The 14016-nt window shown below is 36.9% G+C and overlaps 1 protein-coding gene across 6 annotated transcripts in view; it reads right to left on the bottom strand.

Annotated features, from left to right (window-relative positions):
* Positions 1-395: 395 nt before the first annotated feature.
* The window catches only part of LOC129242851 (tyrosine-protein phosphatase non-receptor type 4), a 34700-nt gene continuing 21079 nt past the window's right edge, over positions 396-14016 (bottom strand). For 5 of the 6 annotated variants that reach the window (XM_054879733.1, XM_054879729.1, XM_054879730.1 and 2 more), the window contains 11 exons: positions 11137-11244; positions 10964-11056; positions 10755-10896; positions 7925-8133; positions 6386-6538; positions 6133-6284; positions 5709-6083; positions 4940-5637; positions 4243-4867; positions 1213-1390; positions 396-1128 (listed from right to left, as the gene is read on the bottom strand). In XM_054879733.1, coding sequence (XP_054735708.1) covers positions 1033-1128; positions 1213-1390; positions 4243-4867; positions 4940-5637; positions 5709-6083; positions 6133-6284; positions 6386-6538; positions 7925-8133; positions 10755-10896; positions 10964-11056; positions 11137-11244 — 2829 coding nt within the window. In that variant the 3' untranslated portion in view covers positions 396-1032. The remainder of the gene's footprint in view (positions 1129-1212; positions 1391-4242; positions 4868-4939; positions 5638-5708; positions 6084-6132; positions 6285-6385; positions 6539-7924; positions 8134-10754; positions 10897-10963; positions 11057-11136; positions 11245-14016) is intronic. The other variant, XM_054879734.1, reaches the window with a different exon arrangement.

A 14016-nucleotide genomic window follows, 5' to 3' on the forward strand; every position in this document is an offset into this window, starting at 1 on the left:
TGCAATTACACATATGTACATACTACATACAACAAAGTCGCAAATTTTATAAGTAAATTTCAAGTATAGGGTTTTCCAAACAGAGGTGTTATTTTTTGATGTTCAAGAAAAAATGCTATTTTTTAATATAAATAATCGGATGTTTATTTCATTATAAAGAGGAAGGTATGCCGTTAATAGTAGAAAATAACATCAGGCAAATGACAACCACGACCACGCTTACAGGACAATATCGTTTTCATGAAATTTTCCATAACCGAATTGCAAAGTGGCTGCCCTATGTCCTCGATAGCCTCACGAATTCCATCTTTGAGGTCTTGAATCGAGCCTGGGATGTTGGCGTAGATCTTCTCTTTCACGTGGCCCCAAAGAAAAAAGTCACAAGGTGTTAAATCAAAAGATCTCGGTGGCCAATTGAGATCACCTCTTCGAGAGATAATACGGTCCGGAAACTTTTCCCCTAAAAGATAAATGGCTTCGTTGCTTGTGTGGCACGTAGCGCCGTCTTGTTGAAAATAAACGTTGTACAGATCGATAACGTCCAATTCCGGCCATAAAAAATCGTTAATCATCTCTCGTTAGCGCAATCCATTCATTCATAACACCTTTTATTGGAAAACCCTTTATATTTCTTTCTGAATATATATGTGTGTGTATATGATGCGAAATAGGAAATGTCGAACTAATATATTTAATATAATTGATGCTCTAAAGCTCGCTCTAAATAAAGAAAAATATTTATACAATAGAGTGCACATGGATAGCAGACTCAAATTGACAAAAAAAAATCTAAATTACATATAATATTTAATGGCTGGACAACATATATGTACATATGTATGCGTGTATATTTATGTAAAGTATATTTACATATGTATATATAATATGTTTTTTTTTGTTTTTGTTTGTTTGCTTGTAAGCAGCACATGTAAATAGAGAAAAATGTTCTAACAATACATATGTATATGTATGTATAAATGTGTGTAGGTAATGTATCGTATGTATGTATGGATGCTATTTCAATAATTATTGTTAATCGTCGTCATCAACATCATCGAGGGCGGCACTTGAGCGTGAGAGTTTCATGTACGCAGCACAAATGCATTCACACACAAAACGATATTGGCTCTGAAAATGGAATAAAAATTAATAAAAATTCAATTCGGGCTTTAAAGAGTGTCCTTTTTTTTGTTTTTGAAATATTATGCTTACCACATTCTGCACCATGCAGGCACGCTGATCGCGCATTGTGCGCACAATGTCTAGGGGATAAACGGGCTCTCTGATTTCCATTAGCGCCAAAGCCGTGTCCATTAATATCAGAACACCTGTACGTCCAATACCGGCTGAACAATGCACTATGACGGGTGGATTTGCCGCACTGATGCATCTGTAATTGTTAATAGTGAAGTTCAATGTAAATATGAATACTGATTATAATAGAGTAACAGTAAAAAGGAAACAACAAAACATTTTGAAATTGTATGGGTCGCAATCACGTACTAGGTTTTTCAATAAGTTTTGCGATTCGATAAGAGGGCGTTTGCTATGCCTCATTTTTTTTTTTTTTTTTTTTTTTTTTTTTTTTTTTTTTTTTTTTTTTTTTTTTTTTTTAAAGTGAAACTCCTTAGGCGTCGATGGACGAGCTAGAATGGAGAGTAAAATTTCAAGGCCATGCAACGTTTTGGGCATTTTCGTTCCGCGAGAGAGAAAAGAGATATAACGTAGAGGAAAAGGAGAGAGAGAGCAATACCTTATATATATCTTAGATACACCTTTAGGCTATTTTTCCTGAGATTTTCCTTATGATTGCTAATTTCTAGTGAGAAATAACACTGCCTACTTTTTGGCGCTTGTTTGTTGGTGCAAAATTGTAGGAAATATATTTTAGTGCCTACTTTTTGGCGTTATATTTCCTTGGTGCCTACTGTTTGGGGCGTTTTTTGGTCCCAATTTTTTGGGGTTTTTTTTTGGTGCCTACTTTTTGGCGCTTATTTCCGTTTCATAGCTAGTGCTTGTGCGTACTATAAAGTGCTATCCATTCCGGCCTCGGATTTATTGGTATTGCCTTGGAATCGCTGCGTTTAGTGCGCGTTGCTGCCACGGTTTGTGTCCGGTCGACCCTTCTCCGTTTTTTGTAAATTTTGACTATTTGTATTCTCTGCAAATGTTGTGAATTTATTTAGATATATATTCTTTCTCTCTCTCTCTCTCTCATTCTCTCTCGGGTCTCTTCCTCTTTCTTTGTCTGCTTTGAAAGTTTAACTTTTTTTTTTTTTCTTATATTGACCCACTCTCATATGAACGTACATATGTGAAGTTTCATTACGATCTATCAATTCATTATTTGTTTACAAGCCATTTAGTATCGACGTGTCACAGTATTTTCTACTATGAAAAAATCAAGTATCGTGCCATGACTGAATTTTTATTTTTGGGTTTCGGAAGGTTTAAAAGCAAAGTAAATTTATGAAGGAATGTTGAGAGTGTACAAATTTTCGCCATCAATTAGTACAGTAGAAAGATGGGTTGCTGAATTTAAACGTGGTCGTACAAACCTTGAAGACGATCCACGTCAAAGACGTACAACACCAAAAATCGTAGAAAAGATACAGGAAATCGTATTGAAAATCATCGAGTGACTTAAAGAGATTTAGTAGAAGCCGCGTCATCTCATTGGGCGGTGTAAGCAATATTTTGACTGATTGTGGATTTCAGGAAGCTGTGCGCTCAAAGGGCACCGCATTCGCTAATAATGGAACAAAAACACGTTTGAATGCGACTTTGTCAGCATCAACATCAACATTTAGAGCATTTTCCAAAGGATAACGTGGAGTTTGTGCGTCAATCATCACTACGGACGAGACTTGGGTCCATTACCACGATTCTAAATCGAAACATGAGGCTAAAGAGTGGTGTGAACCTGGTTCTTCGGCTCCGAAACGAGTTCGTATTCAGAAATCGGTCAAGTGGTGTTAGCATCAGTTTTTGGTATGTAAAAGGAATTTTCTTTGTGTGGATTACTTACAAACTGGTAAAATAATAAATTCTGAACATTATTGTAACTTTTTAGACCAGCTGAAGGAAAAAATTCGTGGTCCGAAAATTCCAAGTTGCAAAAAGAATAAATTCTTTTATCATCAGGACAATGCACCGAGTCACAAGAGCAATTTGACAAACGTTCCCATGACAGTCGGATCTACGTTACCGGAACGACCCGGATTTGTATCCGGCCAAGGACTGTCACACCAGCAGCATTCCCCGTCCATGTATGGGGAATGTTTATGCTGCTACAACAACAACAAGCATTTTGACAATGGCTAAAATCCATGATTTAAAGTTCGACTTAGCGACTTCATCTGTTTGCTGACCTAAAAAATGCATGCGTGCAAAGCGTTTTGCATCAAATGATGGCATCATAACAGCAGCGTATTTTGCAACCCTTCCAAATTCTCACTTCAGGGATGGAATCCGGTTGGCACAATATTGATGTTCAGGGATCCTATACTAAAGCGTTTTCAATAAAAGACAGATCTGAATTTTCCAGTGGCCATTTCAAAAAGTCTATGTCGGTGTAGATCCGAGCCATACCATGTAGCAGTATAAAAAAGCTATATCTGAAGGAAAGGTATTGCAAAACCTCTTTAAAGATATTTAAGTAAATATCTGCACTCAATTTTCCTTCTTGCATTGCTGATTTCCCCGGTCGCAAATGCATCCACAAACTATTATACCATTTTCAACCGCCATAAATATGAGCGCATTTATAAGACAGTGGTTCTCCTTTCTTCCTCCACACATAGACTCTGCCAAAGGAATATTTCCACTGGATCATATATTCATTTGTCCAAAGTATTTTGTTCCAGAATTCTTGTCGTTTCAGAGCCATGATTTTGGTAAAACTCCAGTCTTTTTCCCCACATGGGCGGAATCTTCATTGCGACCCACCCATGTTTGCCTTTTACATACAACCTTCCACGAACAGTTTGTGGTGAAGGTGCTTTATGGCGAAATGTGTGAATAAATAACAATATGATTACAGATAACCGTTTCCAGGCAAACATGGAATAGCGTTAGCACTCTATGTTTTGCATATTTTAAATATTGTAGGCTAATATAAATATTGTGGGACGGTGGAAACTTATCTATGTGATATACTGTAAATTCCTATATAACCTGGACTAGAGCTAAGACCACTACGAAAATAGACAAAAGACATCCCCATTTTTCTTTCATACTCACTGATGCACACTTGTCGCAACTGGATTCTCATCCTCCGGCGTAACTCCATTGCTGGCAGCACATTTGCGTTCACTCATCAACCCACCATTTTCATCGGCATCGGCGTCCAACATTCGCACTTGCTTTAGACTTTCTTCGATTTCTTGCAGCAAAGTTTTATTACGTGCAACTCGCACACGCTCCGTGAATTCGATGAAGAGATTCGGATCAGATGGCACACAGTGATCGGGCCAAGCAAGGTACTGCATATGCTGAATGTGTCGTTGTTCGCCAGTACGTTTGTCACACAAAACAAATTCACGAAACACGAAGCTACCCGTCTCATCCGGTTGCTCACTAAGGCATTTCACTGAGAAACCATCTCCTAAGTGCAATTCATCGCCCGTAACTGGCCAATATTGGTGACACTTTTGTCGTCCAGCCTCCATAACTGTGGTCAGCATTACAATCAAATGGCTACTCTCTTGCTGCACCATGCGCCAAAAATCTGTTGTGGTGTTTGCCAGGGGTCCTTGCGTGGCGATGTAACGGTTTACCACTCCCCCAGGTATTTCCATATTTACGTAGTTTGCATTGATATAATCGCCGGTAATGGAATTCACTAGCGAAACGCGTGTGCAGTCATCTAAAAGAGTGGTAAGAAATCGTTCTTAAATATTTGATTTTTATTGTTGCGTTGTGCAAAACTTCAACTTACATGGTGATATGTCACGATACCGATTCTTGGTGATATTCTCTGGTTTACGCGCCTCTGTAATCGCTAGTTCTGCATTTTTGCGATACATCAACTCGTACTGTGCCAAAAGCGCACCAGATGCCAAACCATCGCTCAACAACAATAAACTTTGCGTAAATAATGCATCACCATCCAGTAGATTTGAGTGAGATCCAATTTCATCATTTTCCGGTACGTACTGATATAGTGGCTCCTCCTCCGACATTATAGTACGCGTCGCCTTTGGGCGTACAGTGAGCAAAAGCTCACCATTCTGTTGGCTGCGACTGTCTCGTATCATCGTCACAACGTGGTCATGTTGTAATCCCACAACATCGCAACCATTGATCATAACCACTTCGTCGCCTTCACACACGCGTGGCGTGCAACGATCTGCCGGCGTGTTTGGTACCACCTTGGATACCTGAACAGGTAGTCCGAGATCTACGCCACCCTTAACATTGAAACCGAAACGGCCCTGTTCATCGGATTGCAGACGTATAGTCACCAAATCACTGCCACTTTCCAATGCTGTTGACGTGTTGCCATTTATAAGAGTTGTGATAGCTGGGCCGAGACGTGTGGCAGCATTATTTGAGGTTATCATCGGACTGTGAGCGTCCGAGCTATAGGCTGGCGGTATTGGGGAATCGAAACGTCTAGCTAGAATTCCAGTGCCACTGAAAAGAAATATGTAGGCACATTTTCAAAGTCGACTCAAAGGACGAGGCACATAAGACGTAACACTTACAGCTGTATATCGTATTCGTCGCTCTGCTGTTCCCAGGCCTTACGCGGCATTGTCTCAGTCTGCTTCGAAGTCACTTTATTGTCGTGTGGACGGCTCGTTTTAGTAATGGTCAAAATGGACGTATGAGTTACCAAAGCGGAAGACGTGACTTTACCATTATGTGAGAAGCTGCCGTTGCTATCCGAACCGCTGGTACCGTTGACCAGTGCCAGCGTTAGCGGAGATGTGGCAACTGTGGAGCCAGCGGTTATGAGTCGTTTGCTCGGCGAACGGACAAATGCCTTGTGCACCGTACCGCGTTGCTTTGACTCCTGCACAGCCTGCAACTCTGTGCGCCCGGAATAATAGAATCTTTTTTGGTGAAATATAAAAGTACTGATTATACATTGAAAAATCATAAATAAGAAGTTGTGCGGGTACTCACTTCGAACCCAGGCTGATGTTTAAAAAACGTGGAAGCCGATGTGGTCGTTTTAGACGGAAGAAGGAATGGTGTTCCACACAGGATTTCCATAAAGCTTTCGCGTGCTTATGCGAACTCATGCTGAAGCCAAGCAAGGTATCATAACTTTCTGACTGATTATTAAAAAACAAAAAAATCGTATGTATATACATTATTTGATTTAAGTTTTTTCATTAGTCTTGAGGAATCGCAAATATATTTGACTTTAGCTTACCGGTTCTCTGCGTAGCTGGATGAAGAAGTCTTTGCGTTTGAATGAAACTTTCACCATTTTCGACCAGGAAAAAGTATTTATACGTAACCCGTTTTGGAAAACTAATAAGCCAATCGCTGATACTCCCAGCTGAAGTTCTTTACCATTAGAGTCCTGTAAAAAATGGATTAGCTTCAATCCTGATTTCTTTTAAGCACTGTACGCCAACTAATGCCTGTTCGAGCATTGATACTTAATGCTTTGAATGCATACTGAGTACAAAAAAAAAAAAAAACAATACATGTAAATGCTGTTGTAGCTCCATGGGAGTCACCTTTTATGCATTTGCCTTGGCACTCAGTATAGCAACTTTTCAAAATCGGGTACTGCAGACTCTTTTTAACACACTTTTATTAGCTTGGGTTGTATGTATGTATGTATGTATGTATGTAACGGAATCTTTGAGCTTAATTTTCACTGGCTTCTAAAAATCGGATCGACTTGAAATTTTGCACACCTATCAAGGACCGATGAAAGTGAAGCAAAATGCATCCCACGCTTTTAACTCTAATTTGAATTACTCTATTTCTACCTTAATTTTTGTTATAACTCTGTTCTGAGGAAGTTGACTATGACTGATCGTTCGATTTGCTATTACTTTATTATAGGTCATTAAAATTTATTTTCTACTTTTTAGTTCGATTAGCAATAAAAGCGTGTTTTTTAGTTTTTTTAAACTATTTTTTATTAATCGAATATTTATTTTAAGGAATCCCGGTGGTCTAGAATTAAAAAAAAATCGATTCCTTTTTTTGATATTTCGAAAGTATAGGCTTTTAAGAATATACTGTCAATTTTTTGGAATGATATTCCCAGTATTTTCGATTCTACAGCCGTTTTAGCAGGTAGAGTCAGATTCGTCACGCGGCGACATCAGTGGTAAATATCTACTCTCAAAACTTTAAACTCAATTATCTCGAAACGACTTTTTCGGCCTGGTGTTGTCAAAAAAAAAAGAAAATATTCAACCGAATCGTCTGAACTTTCAATATGTTGTTCACAACATCAATGGCTATCGCTCGTACTAGAATCATTTTTAACCCCATTTTTAGAGCGTTAAATTCAAAATTGAGCCATTTTGTGATTTTTTTTTCTTTTTTTATTCTAGTACGGGACATAGCTACAGTCATACTGAATAATAATTTTTTTGGTTTTTGTGTTTCATATAAATAGAAGAGCCAAAATGGACAACACCGTCCAGTCCAATTTTTCGGGAGGGTCAACTTCAGCGCCATTTTTTAAATTATTGAAATTAAAAAAAAATTTCATTTTTGTATGTAAAAGAAGTTAAAGCCTAAAAAATTAAAATATTATTTTAAAATATTATTTTAATTTTTTTTATTATAAAAAAAATCCTGAAAATACCCTAAATTTTCGAGCTCTAGTGGACCAGGGGTCCCGATCGATCCATATGAATATAAGTAAGTATTTATGCGAACCTTCTACATGCTTCGACACTTTGCAGATTATATCCGCTCAAATAATGAGTTTGTTACGTACCGTAGCTTTGTGTAAATCAATGCCATATAAATCAAGTCGTTTCGCATGTTCCAAATAATTATACTCTGCATCTGCCGGCAACTGACCGCGATGCAATTTATGCAACTCGGATATTTTTCGCTCGGCATCTGGTGTTTGTTCCAGCAACAGTTGCATCCCATTCAAATATCCTGGCTGATGTTCTGATGGGTTGAAATCGCCCAACTCGGCTAAAAATAAAGTCAAATATATAAGTCAAAAAATTTTATTTTTAGTGCTATTCATTGCAATCTAAGACTCTATGTTCAAACAGACCAATTAGCTGAGGCAATTAAGTTTTAAATTGAGTCACTGAGTTTTGTGTTCACACAAATACAATTCAGCTTACACAAATACTATTTGACAGCTGAAGATGTTTTGATTTTATTTGTGAAAAATTGAGTGCGAGGAGAGATAATAACTTAACTTTAGAACGAATTTTAATAGTTTATAATAAATATATTGAACTCTCAGTCAATACAATCGGGTTAAGTTGCAAATTCATCAATGTTTAAGCAGGTAGCATTAAAACAACATGCAATTCAAAGATCGTTGTGGAAGCTTTTACTATACAGGGTGAACGATATGAAGTGTTACCAACTTCACACTGCTTGTATCTGTAAAACAGCTCATGGCATCAAAGTCAAAATTGTTCTAATGACAGTTCAATATATTGTTTATAAGCCATCAAAAGCATTTACGTCTTAGTTTTGTTGAATTTTGTTTTCTGTAATGGAATTCAAACGTAATAGTGTGACTGCGTTATATTTGGCTGGAAAATCACAGCCAGCCATTGTTCGTGAGCTCAGTCACCTTAAAGTGAATAAAATGTTTGTGTATCGCACTATAAAACGTTACAATGATACTGGTAGCATTACAAAACGCTATGGAGGTGGACCAAAAAAACCGCAACAACGAGAGAAATGGTTCGGAAAGTGAAGGCTCGACTTCCTCGTCGAAGTGGAAGAAAAATGGCCAAAGAACTGAAAATATCGCAAGACAGCATTCGACGCATATTGAAAAATGAGCTCAAAGTCAAGGCTTACAAGTTCCAAAAAGCACACGATCTCTCACCCTAGCAAAAAAAAGTTCGGTGCGAAAGAGCAAAGTAGTTGTTGCGCTTGCACGAACGTGGCGAATTTCCTAACATTGTGTTTTCTGATAAAAAATATTTCCCAATTGAGCAGTTCATAAACAGTCAAAACGATCGTGTTTACTTGACCGAACGCTCATATGAGAATTTGAGCCTACGTATGGCCACTCGAAGCAATTTCCCATCGCAAGTAATGGTTTGGGCCGGAGTGCCCGCTGATGGACGCTCTTCAATCGTTTTTATCGAGCCTGGTGTCAAAGTGAATGCGACTTATTATCGGGAAAATGTTTTAGAATCTGCTTTAGAGCCGTGGACACGCAAACATTTCGGTCGTAGACCATGGACGTTTCAACAGGACTCGGCACCGTCTCATAAAGCTCGTGTGATCCAAGAATGGTTAAAAAATCATGTTCCACACTTCATTTCGTCCACACAATGGCTTTCGAATTCCGCAGACGCAAATCCGATGGACTATTCCATGTGGTCCATTTTGGAGAGCAAGCTGAGGACTCAAAAATATGCCAGTATGGATGTGCTGAAAAAAGCGTGTATACGAGAATGGGCCAAAATACCTCAAGATCACATTCGTGCAGCATGCAACTCATTTTTTGACTGTTTGAAAGCTATAGTCAAGGCAAACGGTGGTCATATCGAGCTAAAGTGAATATATGTATGTTAAAATTGTAATCATTTTTGAACAATTTTGTCTTTGAAATCAATAAAAACTAATTTCACACAAAAAAGTTATGGTGTTTTGAATAGGTAACACTTCATATCGTTCACCCTGTAGAATCGAAAATCAATTGCAACTGCCTTCACTCGCAGCCCACGGAGCTATTCCATTCAATCTTCCCGTAAGTCGAGGACAGCAACTGCATACCACTCACTCCATGCCAGTGTCTTCCCTCTGGTTTTATAAGTATCATTTTCAAAAGAAATTGATTATTTCGTCCCCTTAGTATAACATAGGCTATTGTTCTCATAGGCTATTATTTTTTTATTGAATTTTTGGATTCTCCATCGTCGATTTTATATGTGGTCAAAATTTTGTCAAATTCTAGTTCCACAAAGTGGGTCAAAACGTCAGTCAAAAAATAATAAATATTTACAGACATAACGAGATTTGAGTGAGAGCTACTTTCGACAAAAAGTTTGAAATTCATTTTCTCAAAACATCAAAAAATTTATAGGCTATTTTAATACTAAGGGGACGATATATAACATATAATTGGCGCTTGCACCATTTAATTGGACGGACCTACAGGTTTAAGCCGTCGGAGTCGGCAGCTGGTTTTTCATGAAGAGCTCTTTCATGGCAAAAATACACTTAAGGGTTCAGCATTGCCTACCAAGGGACGACCGCTATTAGAAAGAACTTTTTATATAATTTGGTGTTTCATGCACGGAATTGATTAGTAAAACATATTTTCATTGAAAATTAGTTATTTTATTTTTTCTCTATTTGATTTTAACGCCATTTCGTTTTCTCACTGAACATACGCTTTGCTCTTCTCATTAAACATACTTCACGGGGTTGCATAGGAAGCATTCATTGACAATTAATTATTAATTAATAATGAATTAACTGGCAATTAATAATTTAAATTTGGGTATGGTGAATTGGGTTATAATTAAAGACAAAATTGCTGAAATGTTGTTAATTGTCACTTAGATGCCTGTTTGGACATAGTCTTGTAGTCAATACTACTCGGTACTTACATTGCACAGTATAGCTGGCAAGTAAACATTGCGTGTTGATGGAGCATGGCAATCTTCCCAGTATAATATTTCGTTTTATTTGCAGGTAAAACTGATATCGAGTATATTCCTCTTGCAAACGACTGGGATCACTTACATAAAACTGTAAAATCAACAACAACAAAATGTTAAGCCCAAGTAAATATTTATATTTACTTCAATATTTTTACCTTAACTCTAAATTCCAACGTTTGAGTAGCGTCATTTTCTAGAGCGAGGTTACTGCATTGCTTTTTAAATTGCTTATGCGCATCCACCCATCGCTGGAAGAGAACAAAAAAAATTATGTAAATAATATTATTATATTTTAATTAGTAAAAAGGGCTTTGTAAAAAGTGCTTACAACAACATCGCCGGGCTTTTGGGGAAACAGCAAACCAAAATAGTCCCTTTCGGATAGCTCCAAGAATTGAAAAACATGATCTAGTAATTCAGATCCTTTAGCACGTTTCTGCAAAGAAAATTTAAAAATTAATACTGAAAAAAGGTCTATGAATATGTGTCGACACACAAACATTTTACGATAATTTTATGTTATTATGGATTTCAGTTTTTGTTTTATAGAGTACTAATCTCAAATATTTTTGGAAAATAAACAAATTTACTAAAAATTTCGTCAGACCGTCTTGTTTAACTATGAAATAAAATGGAATCAAATAGTCAATAGAGTTTTGTGCTCTAAAAACAAATTTAGCGTGAGCGACCCAAAATAATTGCCTCAACCGCCATTGTCGGTACCTCAATACTTAGTGGAATGTTCGACACTTTTGAAAACAGCCAACCACAGAATCAAATAGTTTTTGAAATCTTTTTGAAAATATTCTCACTTGCCGCCTTTGCAAATAAATGTACTTTTATTTCTTAGATCGACTTTTAACTCTCCCCACAAGTTCTCTATAGGAGACCTCAACATTATTCTTTTGGAAACATTCTTCTTCTCGTTTCGAGTTTTTATTTTGTGAAAACAGCCAATACGAGCATCAAATTTCATCCAACGTTAGGCTAGTCAGACAATGGTGTAAAGTGTAACTAATGCGGATTGACAACTAGACTTAATTCTCATAATTTAAGCGGATTAGGGGAATTCCCGATGCCAACATTGCCGAAAAATGACAGTTAATATCTATTGTGAATGAAAAATAGTGAAACTTACAAAAAGAAGAACAAGAAAGACTGGATGCAAGGCTAGTTTGTACTAGCACATTCGAAATTACATTAATTGTTTTGATATTACGGATCAGATTGAGAAATAGCATTTTAAGATTTTTTTTTAATAAATATCTATTTTTTAGTATCAGGGCCACTAACCCGTATTTGCCGCCTCCGATCCATATTTTACTGAAATAACTATCCAATAAAGAAATCAGCTGTTCACTAATCCGCGTAACAACCATCTGTCACACTACAATTTCAATCAGAATTAAGGCGTTAGGGGTAGTCAGAGGCCCGAAATAATGATGATTTTCAAGAATTTTGTGTTGTTAGTCAATTGCTTTATTTTACAAAAATAAAAGCATATCATTAATACACCATGTTTCGGCTTGACTTTAGCAAAATTTAAAGAGAAAAAAAATTTATAATTTTAAAAGTTATCGCTGTTTGTGTGGAGGCCAGAAGTCCTTTGCGGTGATGATCACCTTGTCCTAGGAGATTCATCTAAAATCGATCGGACAAGAGAAATTAGTTTTATTAAAGGATAATCTTGTGCCTGATCGAAGCTTTTTTTTTTCAAAATTAACAATATGGCGGCCTCAGGAAATATTTTTCAGATTTTTGAGAAAAAAACAGGCAATTAATTGTTTAAAAAAATTGAACTTTTGAAAAAAATCTTTCGTTCAGGCACGAGTTTTTTATGCTTTTCAAAAGCAGTATACATTTTTTTGAAATCTACTTAGCGGTTTTTAAGTTACAGTGATCATCAGTTCAAAAACATAGTTTTGAGAAAAACGCATTTAAAGTTTTGCTATCGATTTATGTCCCCTTTTTAAATTGTTGAATGACTCGAAAAGTATTTGTCGGATTCACTTAAAATTTTCACACAATATTTTTAAGATAACGGGTGATTTTTTAGCTATCTTTTTAAACAGTTGGTTTAAACAGCTGACGCACGTTTAGTGTTTTGTTTCATTGTCAAACATCTTCAGTTTGGCCTATAATTTAACAATGAATCGTCTTACAAATGAACAACGCTTGCAAATCATTGAATTTTATTATAAAAATGCGTGTTCTGTTAAGAAAGTTTAAGATCCACTTTTTATCGAAAAATTATGTTCAGACGAAGCTCATTTTTGGATCAATGGGTACGTAAATAAGCAGAATTGTCGATTTTGGAGTGAAGATCAGCCAGAAGAATTGCAAGAGCTACCAATGTATCCAGAAAAGGTCACAGTTTGGTGCGGCATATGGGCTGGAGGTATCATTGGACCGTACTTCTTCAAAGATGCTGCGAATCGTAACGTAACTGTGAATGATGAGCGCTACCATGAAATGATATCCAACTTCTTTTTGCCCAAAATGCAAGAGCTTGACTTGTATGACATGTGCTTTCAGCAAGACGGTGCCACATGCCACACAGCACGCGTAACAATGGACTTGTTGAGAGGCGAGTTCGGTGAACATTTTATTTCACGTTCGGGACCTGTCAATCTGTCAATTGGCCACCCAGATCGTGCGATATAACGCATGTTATGACATGAGCTCTATTCAGACAAGCCTGCTTCAATTAACGCATTGGAAGACTACATTAAAGCGTTTATATGTGAGATACCGGCCGAAACATTGGAAAGAGTATGCCAAAATTGGACTAAGCGGATGGACCATTTGAAGCGCTGTCGCGGTCAACATTTGCATGAAATAATCTTCAAACATTAAATTATATGGACTGTACTATCGATTTAAATAAAAATTTCATGCATTTTTCTGAATTTTACGTGCGTTTTTTAGAAAAACTTTCCTATAGCTCTTAAAAAATCACCCTTTATTATACTTTAAGAAAAAGCAAAAAAATCCAATTTTTTTAAACTCTGATTACCCCTAACCCCCGGCAGTACCAATTAACACTGCTGTCTGTCAAGGTTATTAATGTCACTTAAAATAATTTAATAAAATAATGTTCATCGTAACTTCAAATCTTTATAAAAGTCCGACTCCACTGTATGAAAAACTTCCTCATATAATTTTTAACCACAATGAGTCGTGGCTTGTGTCACCGATCATTGGCTGT

Source organism: Anastrepha obliqua, chromosome 3 (assembly GCF_027943255.1).
Source record: "Anastrepha obliqua isolate idAnaObli1 chromosome 3, idAnaObli1_1.0, whole genome shotgun sequence".
NCBI lineage: Eukaryota > Metazoa > Arthropoda > Insecta > Diptera > Tephritidae > Anastrepha > Anastrepha obliqua.